The sequence below is a fragment of the Ichthyophthirius multifiliis genome (assembly GCF_000220395.1).
Source record: "Ichthyophthirius multifiliis unplaced genomic scaffold scaff_1120509250730, whole genome shotgun sequence".
Taxonomy (NCBI): Eukaryota; Ciliophora; class Oligohymenophorea; order Hymenostomatida; genus Ichthyophthirius; species Ichthyophthirius multifiliis.
In genome coordinates this window covers 13579-33423 of record NW_004086491.1, presented here as the reverse complement: position 1 = coordinate 33423, position 19845 = coordinate 13579, and the positions used below count along the sequence as shown (strand labels likewise).

The 19845-nt window shown below is 16.4% G+C and overlaps 9 protein-coding genes and 1 non-coding gene across 10 annotated transcripts in view, besides 34 other annotated features; 5 read left to right on the top strand and 5 right to left on the bottom strand. All coding sequences in view use genetic code 6, as the record gives it.

Moving 5' to 3' along the window:
- Positions 1-9: 9 nt before the first annotated feature.
- Positions 10-61: a microsatellite.
- Positions 62-236: 175 nt separating this feature from the next.
- Positions 237-280: a microsatellite.
- Positions 281-714: 434 nt separating this feature from the next.
- Positions 715-764: a microsatellite.
- Positions 765-1207: 443 nt separating this feature from the next.
- Positions 1208-1284: a microsatellite.
- Positions 1226-1282: a microsatellite.
- Positions 1285-1629: 345 nt separating the features above from the next.
- Positions 1630-1672: a microsatellite.
- A 266-nt stretch (positions 1673-1938) lies between these two features.
- Positions 1939-2005: a microsatellite.
- Positions 1969-2044: a microsatellite.
- A 1514-nt stretch (positions 2045-3558) lies between these two features.
- Positions 3559-3599: a microsatellite.
- Positions 3600-4063: 464 nt separating this feature from the next.
- Positions 4064-4096: a microsatellite.
- A 265-nt stretch (positions 4097-4361) lies between these two features.
- Positions 4362-4395: a microsatellite.
- A 1679-nt stretch (positions 4396-6074) lies between these two features.
- Positions 6075-6579, bottom strand: IMG5_092210 (hypothetical protein). The gene is made up of 2 exons (XM_004035654.1): positions 6415-6579; positions 6075-6350 (listed from the first exon to the last, which is right to left on the bottom strand). Exons 1-2 carry the CDS (start codon positions 6571-6573, stop codon positions 6216-6218), a joined length of 294 nt encoding a protein of 97 aa, XP_004035702.1. The 5' UTR covers positions 6574-6579; the 3' UTR covers positions 6075-6215.
- A 190-nt stretch (positions 6580-6769) lies between these two features.
- Positions 6770-6807: a microsatellite.
- Positions 6802-7277, top strand: IMG5_092200 (hypothetical protein). The gene is made up of 2 exons (XM_004035653.1): positions 6802-7086; positions 7139-7277. The coding sequence occupies exons 1-2, from the start codon at positions 6807-6809 to the stop codon at positions 7186-7188; spliced, it is 330 nt and encodes a 109-aa protein (XP_004035701.1). The 5' UTR covers positions 6802-6806; the 3' UTR covers positions 7189-7277.
- Positions 7278-7465: 188 nt separating this feature from the next.
- Positions 7466-7563: a microsatellite.
- Positions 7564-8055: 492 nt separating this feature from the next.
- Positions 8056-8469, top strand: IMG5_092190 (hypothetical protein; the record flags this gene model as incomplete). Its single annotated transcript, XM_004035652.1, has 1 exon — positions 8056-8469. The coding sequence occupies one exon, from the start codon at positions 8056-8058 to the stop codon at positions 8467-8469; it is 414 nt and encodes a 137-aa protein (XP_004035700.1).
- A 141-nt stretch (positions 8470-8610) lies between these two features.
- Positions 8611-8664: a microsatellite.
- Positions 8612-8673: a microsatellite.
- Positions 8674-8694: 21 nt separating this feature from the next.
- IMG5_092180 (protein kinase domain protein) lies at positions 8695-9842 on the bottom strand (the record flags this gene model as incomplete). The annotated part of the gene is made up of 3 exons (XM_004035651.1): positions 8695-9001; positions 9277-9706; positions 9782-9842. 3 exons carry the CDS (start codon positions 9840-9842, stop codon positions 8695-8697), a joined length of 798 nt encoding a protein of 265 aa, XP_004035699.1.
- Positions 9025-9087: a microsatellite.
- Positions 9048-9161: a microsatellite.
- Positions 9054-9122: a microsatellite.
- A 90-nt stretch (positions 9843-9932) lies between the features above and the next one.
- Positions 9933-9970: a microsatellite.
- Positions 9971-12141: 2171 nt separating this feature from the next.
- Positions 12142-13543, bottom strand: IMG5_092170 (hypothetical protein; the record flags this gene model as incomplete). Its single annotated transcript, XM_004035650.1, has 4 exons — positions 12142-12158; positions 12451-12587; positions 12974-13298; positions 13426-13543. The coding sequence occupies 4 exons, from the start codon at positions 13541-13543 to the stop codon at positions 12142-12144; spliced, it is 597 nt and encodes a 198-aa protein (XP_004035698.1).
- A 193-nt stretch (positions 13544-13736) lies between these two features.
- On the bottom strand, positions 13737-14250 carry IMG5_092160 (hypothetical protein; the record flags this gene model as incomplete). The annotated part of the gene is made up of 3 exons (XM_004035649.1): positions 13737-13755; positions 13829-14056; positions 14144-14250. Coding segments are annotated over 3 exons (352 nt in total), but the record flags the coding sequence as incomplete, so codon positions are not given.
- Positions 13748-13819: a microsatellite.
- A 55-nt stretch (positions 14251-14305) lies between the features above and the next one.
- Positions 14306-14341: a microsatellite.
- A 268-nt stretch (positions 14342-14609) lies between these two features.
- IMG5_092150 lies at positions 14610-14682 on the bottom strand. Its single transcript has one exon. It is a non-coding gene; the product is annotated as a tRNA-Thr (tRNA).
- A 31-nt stretch (positions 14683-14713) lies between these two features.
- Positions 14714-14753: a microsatellite.
- Positions 14754-14983: 230 nt separating this feature from the next.
- Positions 14984-15093: a microsatellite.
- Positions 15007-15057: a microsatellite.
- A 121-nt stretch (positions 15094-15214) lies between the features above and the next one.
- Positions 15215-15259: a microsatellite.
- Positions 15217-15253: a microsatellite.
- Positions 15260-16121: 862 nt separating the features above from the next.
- IMG5_092140 (hypothetical protein) lies at positions 16122-17359 on the top strand (the record flags this gene model as incomplete). Its single annotated transcript, XM_004035648.1, has 2 exons — positions 16122-16469; positions 17309-17359. The coding sequence occupies 2 exons, from the start codon at positions 16122-16124 to the stop codon at positions 17357-17359; spliced, it is 399 nt and encodes a 132-aa protein (XP_004035696.1).
- Positions 16215-16505: a microsatellite.
- Positions 16466-16553: a microsatellite.
- Positions 17117-17150: a microsatellite.
- A 668-nt stretch (positions 17360-18027) lies between the features above and the next one.
- Positions 18028-18099: a microsatellite.
- Positions 18100-18292: 193 nt separating this feature from the next.
- On the top strand, positions 18293-19098 carry IMG5_092130 (hypothetical protein; the record flags this gene model as incomplete). Its single annotated transcript, XM_004035647.1, has 5 exons — positions 18293-18364; positions 18421-18581; positions 18634-18746; positions 18811-18919; positions 18966-19098. Exons 1-5 carry the CDS (start codon positions 18296-18298, stop codon positions 19096-19098), a joined length of 585 nt encoding a protein of 194 aa, XP_004035695.1. The 5' UTR covers positions 18293-18295.
- Positions 18758-18785: a microsatellite.
- A 157-nt stretch (positions 19099-19255) lies between the features above and the next one.
- Positions 19256-19311: a microsatellite.
- An 85-nt stretch (positions 19312-19396) lies between these two features.
- The window catches only part of IMG5_092120 (hypothetical protein), a gene marked incomplete at both ends in the record, with an annotated part of 712 nt that continues 263 nt past the window's right edge, over positions 19397-19845 (top strand). Inside the window, 3 exons of the mRNA XM_004035646.1 lie at positions 19397-19420; positions 19704-19788; positions 19835-19845. The exon at positions 19835-19845 is cut by the window's right edge and continues 112 nt beyond it. Coding sequence (XP_004035694.1) covers positions 19397-19420; positions 19704-19788; positions 19835-19845 — 120 coding nt within the window. The remainder of the gene's footprint in view (positions 19421-19703; positions 19789-19834) is intronic.
- Positions 19541-19573: a microsatellite.
- Positions 19790-19833: a microsatellite.

The following is a 19845-nucleotide window of genomic DNA, read 5'->3' as shown; positions in this document are numbered from 1 at the left end:
AAAATAATAATATATAATAATATATATATATATATATATATATATATATATACATATATATTTTTATATTTTTTCATATTGAATATTCAAATTTTACTTTTATTTATCAAAAGCATTTTATTTTCTTTTCTAATCTTTTGTAATTTTTATTTTTATTTTCAACATAATATTTATACAATAATATATCAATTTATATAAATGATATTATAATTTTATTTTACAATTATAATATTTGTTATTTTTATTTTTATTTTTTATATTTGTTAATTTTACTTTTTATTACAGTTATTTGCTCTACTTTTTATACATTTTTGATTTATTTATTTTCATATTTTTTCTATGTTTCTTATTAATTATATATATTTTTTATATTATTTCCTTTTTTTACAAAAAATTACTTATTAATTTGCTTTATTATTCTATGAACATTTTAATTTTATATTTTTATTCAAAAAAAAAATATACTTATAAGAATTTTTATTAAAATTATTTTTTTAAAGCTAAAATTACTTCCTATATTTGCACTTAAGCTTGATTCCTTTTTTTAAATTTTTAATTTTATATTTCTAAATAATAAAACTATAATCTTCGAGTTCAATTTCTTCTAAACTATTATTATTAATTGATTAAATTTCATAGTTAATTATTTTTTTCTTTTTATAATAAGATTTTATTTTAAATATAAAATTAATATATTAGTGTGTTTTATTTTATTATTTTTTTGTTAAAAATTTAAATTATTTTATTGTTTAAAATAAATATTTATATATATTTTCTATTAAAAAATTATAAAAAAACATATAAATTAAAAAAAAAAAAAACATTAATTATATATAATTTTATATTCTTTATTAAAAAAAAGAGATTTTTAATAATAATTTATTTTTAAAGAGAATTTAATATTTTTAACCAATCACAATTTATAAGTATTAGAGGTAATATTACTTATTTATTAAATAAAAATATATATATTAAAAACTATAAATAATTTTGATTTTAAATGAATTGAAATAAGTTTATTAAGCTTAAAATAAGGTCAAGAATTAAAAAATTAAGGCATCAAGTTATTATAATAAAAAAACCCTTATTATTATCTTTTCGGACAAATATCATAGTTTCGATTAAAGCCTTAATTTTAATTTTAAAAAGAATCAAAAATATTATTAAATTGTATATTATTTAAGCATTATTATTTTTTAAAATTAAAATTATTAATAATTTAAAAATTATTATTATTAATATTATTATTATTATAATTAATTTTAATATTATTATTATTATTTTCTATTGGGTTTCCACCAACAGAGTATGCTATTTCAATATTAGATAATTTACCTGCTTAGTTTAGCTTAGTATACCCACATTTTTTTAAATCTTATGAGCATTAAGAAATATTCGAATTCGAAGATTAATAAGAGTTCTAAATAGTTTTCTGTTTTTTTCTGTGTGTACTTAGAATACATTTCGCTGAAGAATAATTTATATTGACTTCTAAAGCACTTTATTTTATAGATTTATTCTCAAAGATTATTTTATTAAGGAAAGTTTGAGCTATTTTTTTTGTTATTTTTGTATATTTTTTTTTTTATTTAAGACTTTAATCTAATTTCATTTTTTATTAGTTTTTTTTTTTTTTTATATATATATATTTTTTTTATTATTATTATTTTTTATAAGTATATAAAAATAAATATTTTTATAATAGTAAAATCTCATATTATATTTTTTATTTTTTATTTTTTTTCAGTAATAGTGAAAAAGATCTAAATTTATTTTGCTAATTTTTTTATATTTATAAAGTATCTTTATTTGTAATTATAAATATCATATTTTACTATAGTAATAAGTAAAAGTGGTATTTTATATAACAAATTTATAACTTATATAGATAAAGTTCATTAAAAATAAAATAATTTTATATATTATAAAAATTAAAAAATAAAAAAATCAATAATTCATTTTTTTTATATAAAAAAATTAATAATTCATTTTTTGTGTAAAAAAATAAAAATAATTTATAATTATTTTTTTTAAAAAAAAAAAACCAAAACAACACTTTAAAAATAAAATAAAAAAAAAAAGAAAAAAATATATTTTAATAAAATAATTTTATCAAAATCTTTTTTTATTTTTTTGGGTTTTAAAAAATACAAATATAAATAATTTAAAATAAAATTTTTTATATTTTTATTATTTTTCTATAAAACAAAAAATAAGTATTTAAATATATAATATATACCAATAAAAAAAAATTAAAAATTATATGAACATCATTTCAAACACTTCCTGTTTAAACGAATGTCTAAAGCATAAAAATAATTAAATTTAAGGGATATATGTAGGTGAAGAATGCGAAAATTAAGAAAGACTTCAATGTTATATATGTGTAATATAATCTCAACAAACACAATCTATACCTTTATCAATAATTTTTTCTCAAAACAATTAAGAAGGGGAATGCGAATAAAGCAAATTTTAGCAATTATATTGGCCAATAATAGACCCAACTATTCGCGAAAAGATGTAAAACATTCAAAACGATATAAATATAGAGAATTTAATAGAAATAGTAGAAGAGAATTTTCAAGAGTTAATATCATAAGTAATATAGAAAATTTAAGAAATAAAAAAGTAACAATACAATAAGCTCTAGAAACTATGAAATGTTATTAAGAGTTATAAGACGAGTATTCTAGTTTTTCGCATTACAAGGAGTTTTATAATATTATTTAGAATAATATATATAATTATTAGACAATAAATTAGAAATTAGATGAGTATATAAACTAATAATATTTAGAATACGAATATAATAATAAAATAATTATGGACAAAATAAATTTTATTAATACAAAAATCCCGTGCTTTTAGAAATCCGTCTTTTAAAAAATTCAAGGAAAAATAATAAAGGATTTAAATTAGTTATAACTAGGATAATAAATGTATATTTTTTTTATTATTTATTATTTAATAAAAATAAAATAAAGTAAAAGAATAGATGACTTATATTTTGTAAAAAGTACTTATGAAAAATCACATTTGATTGATATTTAAAAAAATATATATGGATACGAGAATTTCACAGCAAATTTTGTTGGAAGAGGTTAAATATATTCAAACTTAATTCTTGAAAATAATAAGAGTTACAAATTTGTATTTCAGTTTAGTTAAAGTCCTTTAGAATGTATTATTATTGGATTGACAGAAGATTGTAATAAAGATATTAATTGGTATGATAGATAGTATTTTTATGCCATATAGCTCGGTAAATTTTAGAATGAGAGTTTTTGTGAAAAGATAATCAAAGGAGTTAATATTAAATAATATTTTACCAAAAACAGTTAGATGGTAGTATAAGTGAATGTATAAGAAGATTATTTAAGTTTCGCTGATTACCCTAATATGGAAAATATTAATGCTTTGGACAATGAATAATATCAATTAAAAATGAATGAGAAATATAGATTAATTATATATTTCAGAAATTAAGAAGGAATATAAATTTCGTTAATAAGTGCGTCTATTGAAGATTAATTATAAAGATATTGAGTTAAATACTATAATTTATAATAGAATAAAATTATAATAGAATATAAATTTATTATAAAATACATGACCTTTTTTTATTTTATTAATAGTAAAATATATTAAAGCTTTTATATTTTGTAAAGTGTATGGGTAAATTTATATGTAATAATAAAAACATAGTATTATAACAAAAATTAATATTAATTAATGTTTTTATTTATAATAAATATTAAAAATAAAAAAACGATAATTTAATATATAATATGAAATAGATTTTATAATACATTATAAATAAATAAAATTTTAAATTTAACCTTAATAATTATTATTGTAAATTTTATATATATAATTACTTTTTTATTTTAAATATTTTAAATTTGTGCTCATTTTTTTTATATCAATTTATTCTATTCTATTCTATTTTATTTTATTAATTTTTTTTTTTTATGATAGTGTTTCTTTGGTATTAATATAATGATTAATTATATATGTTTTTGTTGTACTTTTTATTTATTTTATCATTATCAAAAAAAAAAAAATAGAAATAGAATTAAAATAAAATAAGAATAAAGTTCATTAAATATTTCTAAAAATATAAAAGAACTTACTTTTATACTTTTTTAAAAAAAGATTTTAATTTTATTTATATATTATTTGATAAAAATAAGTAAAAATTAATATTATATAAATTATAATAAATATTATTATTATACCGCATTAAAAATCTTTACTTTCGCTATTTTTAATTAAATAAAATATTTTTATATATTATTTAATATGATAAAATAATAAAATAAAAATAAATATAAACAAAGAAATATTTCTTTATTTATTTAAAAAACATTATTAAAAAACATATTAATAAAAAATAAAAAAAAATCCGTATATTCATTTATTTTTTTGAATAAAAAATAAAAATAAAAAATCTTTAATTAAAAATAAAAATAATTAAAGGCCTAAAAAAATTATTTTAAAAATAAAATAAAAAAATGTTCCGTTTTTTATACACAAAACAAAACCCATTATTAGTCCTTCTCCGTAAAAAATATTCCCTATATAAATGGGAAGAACAATCATATATATCTGCCTTATTAACCCGTACTCGTTCCAATATATTATAAGGTCATACCGAACCATTAGATGAAGCATATAGATTCACAAATAGTTTATCAATAAATTAATAAATCGAATTTTCAAACGGGGATCATTTAGAGTAAATATACAACATATTAAATACATTAAAAAAGTATTCATTAGAGGAATCAGACATAATATTAAATAAAAAACTGGAATAAAAATCAAATATAACCTCCCTAATCGACCCCGACAAATTTCCAATATTTTCATTAATTGAAACAGACGACTAAAACGACCTTATAAGCATTTGGGAGTATAAAAATACTGAAATATAAAGCAAAATAAAATAAAATTTAGGCTTTGAATTAAAAATAAAAGAAAGTTAAATAAAACATCATTAAGCAGGTGAAGGTGTATTTCTAGAATGCAAAAAAGGCCTAAAAAAAATAAACTAAGGTTAATTATTGGGTTTTGTAGGAGGTGTTATATATGAAGATATAAATGACTTTTCAAGCACAAGGAATAATTATATATAACCTGATGAATATATTCATAGATTTGATAATATTGTAGTTGATTTTAATTAGGATATTCTTTATCCGTTTACTTATGGGACATCAATTTAAGATTTTTATTTAGGGTCAGAATAGAAAACTGACTAAGAAAATAGTTATATTAAAAATATACCGCCTCATTTTATAAATCCATATAGTTTAGGGCATAAAATAAATCATCCTCCGAAATTCACGAGTCCAAATGTGATTTTTTTAGATATGTTTATCCCCGAACATTTTTTTGCGGAAAATTACAGACAGTTTTTACCATATATTAGGGCAAAAAGTCCTTTTAAAAGAAAATCGTACTATAGAATTTTACAGAAATATTAAAAATATGAAAAAATTTTCAATAAATTAGATTTTTTACATGTAGTGGGTGTTTTTGCAATAAGAGATATATTTGATGGGGAAGAACTTTTCGTTAACTATATTGATAATAATTTCTATGATGTTAATATATTTTAAAATTGGATGGTTAACCCACCCCCTTATCCGCCTTAGTTTAGAAAAAAATAATTCGAATTTGAATTGGATTAGGCTTTTTGGAATATCTGTGAATTTTTTTATAGTTAAAATTTAAATACTGCCTATGATTTTCTTAAAAAAACTAACCATGATCCACTTAAGGATGATATAAAAGAAAAATAAATAACTTATAAAGAATATTAAAAGAAGTTTAATAAATACTTATAGTAGTTTTAAAATGAGGGAATTGATGAAGTTTTTCTAGCCAAGTATGTTAATAAATAGTGATTTTTATTTTTTATTGTAAAAATTTAATAATTTAATATAACATTTTTTGAAAAAAAAAAAATTTATTTATATTAATTTTCAAGAATAATTATAAATATATATATATATATATTCTTAAAAGCAATATAAATTTTATATAAAAATGCGAAATTGTTAAATAAAAAAAAAAATTTAAATAAATAAATTTTACTTTATAAAAATAAAAAATACACACAATAATTTTTTTGTTTTATATAAATTTATTAATTTTTTAATTTAAAAATTAAAAATGAAAAGATGTTTTTAATAAAAAAAAAAACATCATTCTTAAATAGGATATAAACCTTTTTCTTTAAGTACAGTTTCTAAAGCTACATGAGAATCTCCTTTAGCTCTAATATATCCACTTAAAATAACGGAAGTTTTTTTCCCACTCATTTATCCATTTAATCCAACCTTGATTTTTTTTTTGATAGATTTAAAATAAAAACTTGCAAATTTAAAATAAAAATAAATTTACTTCTGCAACATTAACTTAAATTGAAGATGCATCAGTAGAATGAATAATTCTATTTGTCCATTCACATTTTCTTGGAAGATATTAATCGACTAAAACTTTTTAATCATTAACTAAACCAGTCATGGCTTTGCTCCATTAATTTTTTCTACCAGCGTTCATTTTTTTTTAAAAAAAATATTATTTTTCTTTTATATTTTTAAAATAATTTTTTTTTTTTTTTTTTTATTAAATATATATATATATATATATATACTTTTCTTTTTTTATACTTTATTATTTCAATAAGAATAAAAAGAGGATAAAAATTAAAAAAAATCATTAAAAATAAAATATATATATATAATATTTAATTAATAAAACAAAAATATATCAAAAAAAAAAAATATCAAAAAATGAACAGTGAATAACTTGCATATGCATATGCCACTCTTTTATTAGTAGATGCAGAATTACCCACATCTGCCGAAAACGTTGAAAAAGTATTAAAAGGAGCCAACCTTAAAGTAAATGCTACATAAAATGCTGCTTTCTAAAGAATATTTGCACACACACCTGCTTCCAAATTAGTTCCTTCATTAGGAGGTGGCATTGCTTCTGGATCTGCTACAGCAGCTACTGCTTAAAAAACAGCTCCTACTAAGGCTGCTGCTAAAGAAGTTCCTAAAGAAGAACGTATAAATATTAATATTTTTAAAATGATTTTTTATTAATAAAATAAAAAAAGCCAAAAAAGAAGAAGAGGAAGATTTCGATATGGGAGATCTTTTTGGTTGATTTCATTTTGTTTTGAAAAAATATTTTTTTTTTTTCTTTTATTTTTTTAGAGATTGTAAAAAAAATATAAAATAAATAATATATTTTAAGCGATTAAATTTTTTTTTTGTTAATTTGGAATTTTTATAAAAAAACAAAAATAAAATAATAATAAAAATATTTAAGTTGTTTATATTTTTTGTTTTTATTCTTTTTATATTTCTCTCTATATGTTTTTCAATTTCATTATTTAAAAAAAATAATTATATATATATAAACTTTTTTATAGTATTTTTTTATAAAATAATAATATTAATAATAATAATAATAATAATAATAATAATAATAATAATAATAATAATAATTTTAATAATAATAATCATAATAATTATAATAGTTTTTTAAAAAGAAAAAAAAGAAAAATATTTTTTTTTTAAAAAGAATAAAAAAAAAAAAAAAAACGAAGAAAATATAAAATAAAAATATATGAACACAAATAAATCATTAAAAAACACAAACGGAAGATCGCAATAATAAAAATCCTAAGAAAAGTTGGCCAACCAAAAAGACTCCCATAAACAAACCAATCAAAACCAATCTCTTAAAAACAAATTAAAATAAACCTAACACCAAGAATTGTAAACAAACTAAAAAAGCAAAACTAACCTCCAAAAAAAAACTGACGACTAAAAAATCTTAGGAATACCCCGAAATGTAAATGCATATAGTCATTTTTTAAAAGTAGAATACATAACTGAATAAGACATAGAATGGGTTTTAAAATTAAGAAACTAAGAATCTGAATTAAGGGAAAAACTTTCAAGAATTCCTAATTAACAATTTACTTTTTAAGATAAAAAAATTAAATCTTAAGAAAATAAACATACAATGAAAGATATTTTATATAGGGGAAATACCAATCAAGTAGAACATTTATTAAGAAAGAGATTAGGCCCAACTGCCTCTGCTAGTTATGTATAATTTGAGGCTGGTTTAAGAGATGATCTTTAAAAGGATAAGAAATTAGTCGAATTGGAAAGAAAATGGAATAATATTCCGTTTAAAGACCGAAAAGAATTCCCAAAATTCCTTCCTAAATTGAAAGATGAGCTTTAAATGAGAAAAACAGCTAAATTATCAGGGGAAAAAATAAATTTATATCATGATGGATTTGATAGATATCTAGCTTTACCGAAATTTAATTAGAAATTAAAAGAAAAAAATATCGCAGCTAATATTCATTTACTTACTCCAGATGCTTTTACTTCTACAGTATAATGGGAGACTTCTTTAAGGTCATGAATTTCTTATATTTATATTGATATTTTTTTATTGTATTTATTTTTTTCAGTTGTTTTTTGTTTGTTTATTTTATGATTTTTTTTTTTTCAAAAGATTAATTTTTTTAAATTAAATAAAGTACAAAAAAATAAAAAATAAAAAATATACATATATATATAATATTTATATATATATATATATTTATATTTATATATAAATAATAATTATTAAAAATACAAAAAAAATTCAAAAACTTTACTTATGTTTAATTTTTGAAGGAATTTTCTAATAAATTTCACTATTTAAATTTATCATTTTTTAATTTAAGGTTTCAACACCAAGTGAATTTTCTTCAAAAAAGGTGGTAGACTCAGAATTAATATCATAATTCATATTTACACCAACTCCATTTTTAATTAAAAAACTTATTCTACTATTATCTCCGCATTCAAAAGATCTTTCGATAATAGTAGTCATAGTATTATAAACTTAAGGTAATTTATTTTTCATATTTACAAACCATGTATGATTTAAAAGAACAGAAGCATTAGGTCTAAATAAAAAAATAAAAAGAAATAAATATACAAACATATAATTAAATATAAATATATATATATACAATTATATATATATATATATAATATATATGTAACTATATATATGTATATATATATTATAAATAAACATTTATATATACATAATTAAATATATATTTAATTATATGTATCTATATTTCTTTTATTAATAAAGAAATACAAAGATAATATTATTTTCAATCGATTTCGAAATATTCGAAATGCTAAAAAGTAATATATATACAAATATAACCTTAATAATGGATCTTTTTCAAGCATTTATTTTAATAAGTCCATTGCTGAAGATGAACATTTAATAATATGTTTATTTATATCGAAATTAATTTCACATTTTTCATTTAATTTAATAATATTTTCTACTGTATTTGAATCAAAAGGTAATTTTCCATACAAAAGTATATAAAAAATAACTCCAAGTGAAAAAACATCTACTTTTTAATTATATTAAAAAGTCTTAAAAATTTCAGGGGCAATAAATCCTGCCGTGCCTTATTTTTTATAATTTTTATTTGATTTTTTATTAATAAAATCCGCTGTAGAGAAATTTATTAATTAAACATCTGCTAATTCTTTTTGATTTTTAAATTATATATTTTCTAATTTAATATCTCTATGAAAAATATTCATTTAATGAATATGTGCTAATGCATTTAATAATTTCCCTATAAATATGTAATACATATATATATATATATATTCATTTAATATAATAATTTTATTATTAATATTTTACATACATATAATATCTGAAACAGTCTTCTCATCTAAAACCATTGCATTGCTTAATTTTTATTTCATATCTAATCCTTACACTAGTTCAGTTACTATAAATAAATTATTCTCATTTTCATAAACTTCATATAATTTTGTCACATATTAACTATTTAATCTTCTCAATACTTTAATTTCTTTCAATATTTATTTCTCTTGTTTATTGGAAATTGTCCCTTTGTCAATTCCTTTTACTTAATATTAAGTAGAATCACATATTCGGTAACATTTATATAAATATTATATATTTAATTTTTAAATAATCTTATATTTCTTCTCGAATTTAGATAAAATACAATATCTTTTGATTTGATCATACCATTTATTAAATGCATATGATGTTTCAGCAAATAATTCACATTTATGACTATTCCTTTATAAACGGACTCCATATTTATATTTATTATTAGTATTTTCTTGAATTTTTATTTTTTTTATAAAACAACTATTTAAATATAAATAATCTTTTTTTGTTAATTTTCTTAATAGTTTTCCTCCTAATTTTCAGTATTATATGACATGTTTATTCTTATTAATTTGTCTGGATATATTTCGAAATGAAAAGCAATCATTTTTTTGATTTTTTCTATATTTTAGTACATTTTTCCTTTATACACTAATTAAGATTAATCTTCATCAATATATGGATCTGCTTCTATCCAAAAATTGGTTTCTTATTCATAAATAAATATACTTTTAAATTATAATTAATTATTCTTCATTTTTGTTTAATTAATAAATTTTATTAGAATATAATATTATACTTCTTTTTTTTTATTTTATTTTTTTAAATAATTTTTATAGAAAATAATTATTTTTTAAGAAAATTAGTTTTAAAATAAAATATATATTTAGTTTTTTTCATCTTTTTAGATTATATTTTTGATTTATTTTATAGACAAATATAATTAAAAAAAAATATATAATTTTAAAAAATAAATAAATTATTTTTTATTTTATTTTTAAATAAATTATATATATCTCCACCCTTTTCTCATTAAAATAAAATCAAAATAAAACTTTTTTATATAAAACTTTATTTTCAGAAACAAAATTATTAGTAACTTATTATTTAATAATTTTTTATTCTTCTTCCAATTCTTTTTGTAAATTTTCCTAACTTTTAATCTAAATATCTTATAATTATTACAATAAAGTCTCATGTTTTGATAAAAATCCCTAAATAATCCCTTTATTAATAAACCCAGAATTATAGAAATCAGTCGAATTTTTTATTTCTCTAATTTTTAGATGTTTCCTAGCTTCATAGAACAAATTTTAATTAAAAAAATTAGTTTTAGCCACTAATAATTAATAATTATTCCCTAAATTATTCATAGTATTTTTTAAAAAAATCTTATCTTCTATTATATTTTTAAAATAATTCTTATCATTTGCATTTTTGCATTCTTTCATAAATTTATTTCTTTATTTACAAAGTTCTTCAAAGACAATATTTATGTTTTTATCATAATTAATATTCTATTTAAAATCTACTTTATAAAAGTTTATTTATTATTTGTAAAAATTCGCTAATTCATTTAAATAAATATGTATTTTTTCATAAATACTTTACAAATACTAATTTTTTCCAATCATATTTTTATTATTAAATTCAACTTAAATTTTCTATAAGTTCTTATATACATTACTTAATAATTTTGTATTTTTTTCAACATTCTACATATCTTTAATAATTAATTTCAACAAAGCTTTTCCTTTCTAAAACATAATCGAAGTTTATTCAATATAAGAGGTTAAAGTCGTCCCATAATTAACCATTTAAATACAATTTTGGTAATTAATTTTGCCATCTAGTGAATAAAAATCATATATTTTTTCCGGACTTTCAATATTTTAAGTTAATGTATTCCTATATTTATCTTCTTTATAAATAAATACAAAATCTTAAAACAGCTTAGAATTTCTCAAAACTTCATTTTCTAATATATTTTCTAAAAACTATTCTAGATTTTTTTTAAGTTTCAGTATATATTATTCTCCTTTTTTTTTTTTCAAAGCAGGCAATGGAGGTATAAAATAGCCTGGAAAATATAAACCTAGATTATTTCTTAAATTTTAGAAATCGGAAAATTTTCTTAATGAAATCCATTCTAATTCAGAAACGAAAATTTCGAAAACTAAACATTTTTGATTTAATATCCCTTCCTATATTATTTTGTAGTTTTTTATTTCAATTTTTGGTATTTTTTAAGGGAATTCTTACATAAACTAGCCTATTTTATTTAATTCTAAATATTTGCACTTTATAATTTATTATTCGAAGTTATTTTTAGGAGAATTACATTCAAAATATTTAAATATTTCATTTATACTAAAAGACTATTTTTTTATATTTTTTATATTTATTTAGTTTTATTATTAAAGTATTTTTTATTATTTTACATATATATTTTTACACGCTCAGTTTCCATAAATGACTATTAATTTAATTCTATTCTTGATATATTATCTATTATCATATTATTTTATTATATTTATAAATTATCTGTCTCTTATTCTTGTTTTTTTTGGATTTCTCCATTCTTATTATTTAATGCTTGACCAATTATAGATTTTATATTAACTAAAGTATTTTATTTTTGGAAATTATTCACTAAAATTGATAATGTACTGTAATTTATTTCGTCTATATCTAAACTTGTATTATTCAATTCTTTTTCGCAAAATATTTGGAAATCTTCAGGATCATATCCTTTATCTAAGATATTTTCTTTTAAAAATTCTTATTTAATATTTTATTCATAAATGCTTTTTTTTTTAAAAAAAAATTATTTTAAATTTTCTTTTATAAAAAAAAAAAAAAATATGTTTATTAAATGATATTTTAATCTTTTATTTGAAACAAAAAAAAAAACAAATTAAGTTAATAAACTCAAAAAAATAAATTTAATTAATTAAAAATAAATGATATATAAACAAAATATAAAACCTTTATTTAATATAATAATATATATTAATAGGTCAAAATAAAAATATTCCAAAAAAATCAGTATTTTCCGTTATCAATAGGCCCAAAAAGATATGGTTTAGCCTAAACTTCTTCCAATTCTTCATTATATTCATTTTCTTAATTATCGTCTTATTAAATATTATAATCTATTTAATTTTAATTATTTTTTTTAACTTTTATTAACTTCATTAACTTATCATTTTCTAATGATAAGGACTTAATTTTATCTTCTAAAATTTTATTGTTTGAGGTTTTTAAAACACTCAAATCATTAACTCTTTTTTTCATTTTTAAATATTCGTTTTCTATCTTTTCTTTTTCTTATAAAACAACTTTCAATTGTTTCTCAAGTTAAGTATTTTTTTCTTTGAATTTCTTTCTAGTAATTTCAGATTCGGAAAATTTATCATTTAATATGGCGTTTTCTTCTTATAATTTAGCTATTTTGTCTGTTTTTTTTTCAATTTCAGTAATATTTTATTGTTCTTTTTATTCTAATATTTTTCTTCCTAAAGATATATTAATATATAAAAAATAATATATATATAAATATATATAAATTAAATATCTATATATACATAATTAAATTCATATTTTTATTTATATATATATATTTATTAATATTTATTTAATTACTTTCATCATCTATCTTTTTACTAATTAATTCTTTTGTTTGAATTTTAGATTTTAAATCTTCGTTTTCCTCTTGACATTCTTCAAGTTTTTATTCTAGATTTTTAACACATAAATTCATTTATTATTTATAACTATCAAATTAATTCTATAATTATATATAAATTTCTTTTAAATCTGTTGTTTTTTTTATTTCATAAAACTAATCATTTTATACTTTTCCCATATCTTTTTTTAAAAAATTATATTATTCTCTTGTTTTATCTAATTATTATTCAAAGTTTTTTTTTAATTTCTTAAACTCATTATTTCATTCATTTATTCTTATATTTACTATAATTATTATATATATATATAATTTAAATTTATATATACATATTTTATTATAAATTTTATAATGTTTTACAATGTTTTAATTATCTATTATTTTTTTCATTTAAGTTATTTCTATATTTCTTTATTACACTATTACAATTTATTTTTCTAATTTTTATCCTAATTCTGAACATTATTTTTCTAAAGTTTATAATATTTCATTTTCTATTTTAGATGTGTACTATTTTTCTTTTTTCTAAACTATCTTTTCAGCAATTTAATTATATTATTCTTCTCGTACTTAACACCATAATCCGTCCTATATTTATATATATATATAAAAAAAGAAAATATATATATATTTATACATATATGTCTTTTTTAATATTTTTTTTTTATTTATTACTCCTGCTTTTTGTGATATTAAAATAGGTTTTATTTACTAATTTTGGTTAGATATATTTTGAGGTTAATTCATTTATATTTTTTAAGATTTTTCTTCTGATTATGGTTTTTTAAATTAATCATTTTTATTCTAATTAATATTTGAATTTTTATTTTGATTAGGCATATTTTAGTTATTTAACATATTTTAGTTAGTTTATATTTTTTAATTATTTTCATCTTCAATCTATTATTATGTAATTTGTTTGCTTTTTTAATTATTACTACTTTTATTTTTATTCATTTTTTATTTTATTGAATATATAATTTAAAAATTTTAAATGTATTATTAATATTATAATGGATTTTTTTTTTATGAAATAATACAATTATTTTGTTTATTAAAAAAAAAAAAAAATTATATTAATTATAAATACTTTTTTTTTTTCTTTTTTGATAAAAAAATATATTTTTTTCTTATAAAAAAAAGCCACTTGACGGGATTGATCCGTCGGCCTTTCGCTTACTAGGCGAATGCTCTAACCACTGAGCTAAAGCGGCATTATAATAGAGTTTTGTTTATATTTATGATTATAATATTGATTTTTAATATAATTTAGATTATTTAATATTATAAAAGATTAAATACACTTTTTATTTTCATTAAATATTTTATTTGTAAACAAATATATATATATATATATATTATAAAAAATAAGTATGATAATATACATTTTATTTTTTCATATAAATTTTATTTAATTTTATTTTATTTATATACCTATATTTTTTTAATCATTTTGTATTAATTTAAAATATCAAATAGATCTCTCCATAAATCTTTTATTTAAAATAAAAAAGCATAAATATAATATAAATATCTTTAAATAAATATATAAAAATATAATTTTTAATTAAAATAATATATAATAAAAAATATATTAATATATATATTTATATATATAAATATATTTCTATATATCTTAATATTTGTTTACTCATTATAATTAATATATTTCTACATATTCTATCTTTTCATGTTTATAATTTCATTAGTTTTTTGTTCTGTTAATTCATCTTAATAATTCTTATTAAATATAAAAATAATAAAAATATATAAATATATATAAAATTAAAACATTTTAATCAATCTCGTATTCATAATCTTAATCAAAGTCTTTATTCATTGAAAGTATTTATTTATTTTATATAAATTAATTTTCTTTAAAATAGCTTTAAGAATCACTTAAATTATCTTCATTTATCTCACTATTTTATATAACAACTTCATCATTTTTATTATTTTCTCTTAAAGAATTTATGCTATTTATTGTATTATTTAACGTGACATTAACATTATTTATTGAATTCTTTTATTTTTATTCTTAAGAAGATATTTCTTAAACGATATTTTTTTTTATCATTTATTCCTATAATAATTCTTACAAATTTAAACTAATATTTCTAGCTTAAGAAACATTATTTAAACCACTTCTATCTGAATATTCATCATCTTCTTCTTTTATTATGTCTTATTTATTTGGCATATAATCATTTTCGTTATTAAATTATTAATATTATTATGTATTCTCGATTTTATTTACTAATTCTTCCTATATAATAAACATTTAATTTAAATTTTTTTATAGTTATATATTCTATTCTTTTATAAATTTATATTTTTATTAACTTTCTTCTAGTTTTTGGTTTAAAATTACTTTATAATAGTTATATTATTATATATATATAAATAAATACTATTATTTTTACATATTTATTATTGATTTTATTTTTATGATAAAATATATTTATTTTGTAATATACTTATTTATTTATCTAACTATTTTATATAATCATTATCCTATTATAATTAATTTAATTTTTTTAAAAAAATACTTTTTTCATTTTAATTTCATTTTAATTGATTAAAGCCATATACTAATTTGATTAAGATAAAATTTCACAGATTTATTTTTTGAGTTTTGAAATTTCAAGACGATATGAAGCATCCTTAATTTATAATTAATGAACGACTTCTCTTAAATGTTCAATTTAAGAAATTTCTTTCTAATTTAATATATTTTATTAATATAATTGTTATTGTTATTGTTATTGTTATTGTTATTGTTATTGTTATTGTTATTGTTATTGTTATTGTTATTGTTATTGTTATTGTTATTGTTATTGTTATTGTTATTGTTATTGTTATTGTTATTGTTATTGTTATTGTTATTGTTATTGTTATTGTTATTGTTATTGTTATTGTTATTGTTATTGTTATTGTTATTGTTATTGTTATTGTTATTGTTATTGTTATTGTTATTGTTATTGTTATTGTTATTGTTATTGTTATTATTATTATTATTATTATTATTATTATTATTATTGCTTTTATTTTTGTTATGATTTTTGATATTATTATTCATATTATTCCATTTATTTATGTATGTTTTAATCTAATTTAGTTTTAAATTATTCAAAAAAATACTAATTAATATTTTTATTACATTTCTATTTATTATTTAATTCATAATTAAAAATATTTTAGTTATTTGATTTTTATTTTTATATTTTTTAAATATTATTTTTAGATTATAAACTTTTTTAATTATAAGAATATTTATTTTCTTTATCTTCTTTATATATATTTTCTATTTAATTTGTACTATATGTTATATTTATATTTTTTGGTAGTTTTTTTTCAGTTTTTTTATTTTACAAGTATATTTTTTAGTAATTTTTTTAATATTTAATATTATTTTAAAGAGAATTCATTCTATATGTTTCGTGTAATATTTATTGTACTGATTTTATTTTTTATTTATTATCTTATTAACTTAATGTACGATTTCTCATATTGTTTTTTGTTTTGTATTTTTTTTTGAAAATAAAATATATAAATATATATTTTGAATTATTAAAATATTAAAATAATTTTTTATATGTATTTTAAAAATAAATATATAAATAAAAATTAGTTATTATTATTTTCTTTTAAATAAAAAATAAATAAATAAAAATAAAAAAATCTTTGTAATATTCAATAAAAATAAAAAATTTAATTTATTTTTCCTTTAATAAAAATATAAATTTTATTATTTAAAATAAAAATGTCAATCAGAAGATATTTTAATTACTCCTTAGTTTTTTATGACAGAGAAGATTTTTTAAAAGACATAGAATAAAGAGCAAACCTTGGTTTTTCATTAACAGAGCATAGTTAATTACTAAGTACTGAAACCTAGACACTTTTTAGAAAATTATTTGATGGCAATATTGATATGTAGAGAGAATTAATAACTAAAAATGAAGGAATAGCTTATATTCGTATGCTTTTTGATATGATTTCTTAAGCTAATCATGATAGAATATTAATGACATATGTTCTTCCAACAATAGATGGAATAATATTTGGTAATTTTCATTTAAAAGAAAGAGAAAAAAATATTTATTTTTTATAAATATAAACAAAAATAAAAATGATGATAGAAATAACTTAAAAAAATATCATATAAACCCTAGAGGATTAACCATAAGAAAAAAACTGGTTAAGTGTATTAAATTTAATTATTATTTCAGATGACTATGATATTACTGTATATGAGTCAGCTGCTAGAATAAGATCTTAAATTTTAGCTGAATTAGATAAGAAAAATTACTATTAAAAATAAAAAGATTTCTTACTTTAATTAATTAATATTTCAGAGTATAATTTATATTTTTATTAATTACATTTCATATATTTTATTTTATAGAAAAAGATAAATTTCTAATAATGCACGTTTAGATGATTTCTGTTTTATAACATGTTTATCTCTTTTACTTAAACATGAACACCTAGTGCGCGTTTTTTTAGAAAACAAAGGAGCCAAATTGTAAATGATATATACTTAATATAAATTTTAAATATATATATATATATATTTATAAGTATATATATATATATATATATATATATATATATATATATATATATATTTTATTATTATTATATTTACCATAGAATTTATGATATTATGAAAAACATTCTTCTGATCTTTAAAAATGTATTATACTTTATTAGTTTTATGGCTTATTTCTTTTAGTGAAAAATCTGTTGAATGTTTTATTGATCCTTCTGTATTTTTTTATATTATTTTTAATTAATTTATTAAAAAAGCTTTAATTAATTAAAATGTCTATTGATGTTATTTAAAAAATTTCTAGAGAAAAACTAATTAGAATTGCTTTTTAATGTTATAAAGTAATTAATAATAACGTTTAATATTAAATAGCATATATATATTTATTTTATTTTAGAATTTAGCATCGTTTTCTTAATAATGTATCGAACTAATGGTTGATAAAGACTTACTGAAAGTTTGTGAAACTTTACTAAAAGGAAATATTAAAGAAAAAGAATTAGTTAATGATATTTAATAATTGGGAGAAGTTTTAGAAAAGAATATTAGAATTTTAACGTATATTTTAGTATCATTATATAATTATATATATATATATTTAAACATATAGTTCTTTTGAAAAATATGTTAAAGAATTGAATCTTTAAAATTTAGAATGGAATCCTGTACATACTGAAAAGTTTTGGAAAGAAAACGTTAAAAAATTCGATGATAACGATTACTGTATTAATTAAATATATATATATATATATATATATATATTTAAATAAAAATAATATATTTATAGAATTGATTAAAAAATTAGTGGCTTTATTAAATAGTGATGTTTCTAAAAATGTAGCTATTGCATGTTATGATATAGGTGAATTTTGTAGATTCCATCCTTTCGGAAGAAAGTACTATTTTATTTTTAATATTAATTAATTTTAATAATATTAATAGTGTAATTGAAAAATTAGGAGGCAAAAATTTAATTATGATTAAAGCAAGACATGAGGATTAAAGTGTAAGAGAAAATGCACTTTTAGCTTTATAAAAAATAATGTTACATAATTGGCAAATTGCTGGAAAATGAAAGGAGAAAAAAAAAAAAAAAAAAAATTTTTTTTTTTTTTTTTTTTAAATAATATATATATATTTAAAAGAAAGAAAGAAAAAAAAAAGACATGAAATTTTTTTTATATATTTTTATTTAATTTTAATCATTTTATCTTACAAAATAATATTTTAACTTTATATTTAATTATTTATTTATTTATATTTAAATATTTTTTTATTTCTATTAATTTCAAAAAGTAATATTATTCTTTTAAGATCAGATATATAATTAAAAAAATTAAAATAAATATTATATATAAAAAATCAAATAAAAAATGGAATAAAGTGCAAATAAAAACGTAAATATATTTTTTTTTTTTTTACATAAATAAAAAAACATAAATTCAAAATGAAAATAAACATTTTTTTTAATAATAATAAAAAATATATCAAAAGGAAATATTATGCAATATTGTTAAAAAAAGCATTAAACATAAAAAGATTAACCATAATTCTATTATTTATTTTAATAATCTTCTAAATGAAAGTTTTTTATTTTATAAATATAAAAATACATATATTAAGCAAATTTAATATCAAAAACATATAATTATAAAAATAGTCCTAATATAATAACAATAGTAACAATTATAAATTGAAGATTATATTTTGTTAACAGAAATCATAGAAATATATAGTGATAATATCGAAATTTATTTAAATGAAGGTATATATATATATATATATATATATATATATATATATATATATAGTATTTAATTTT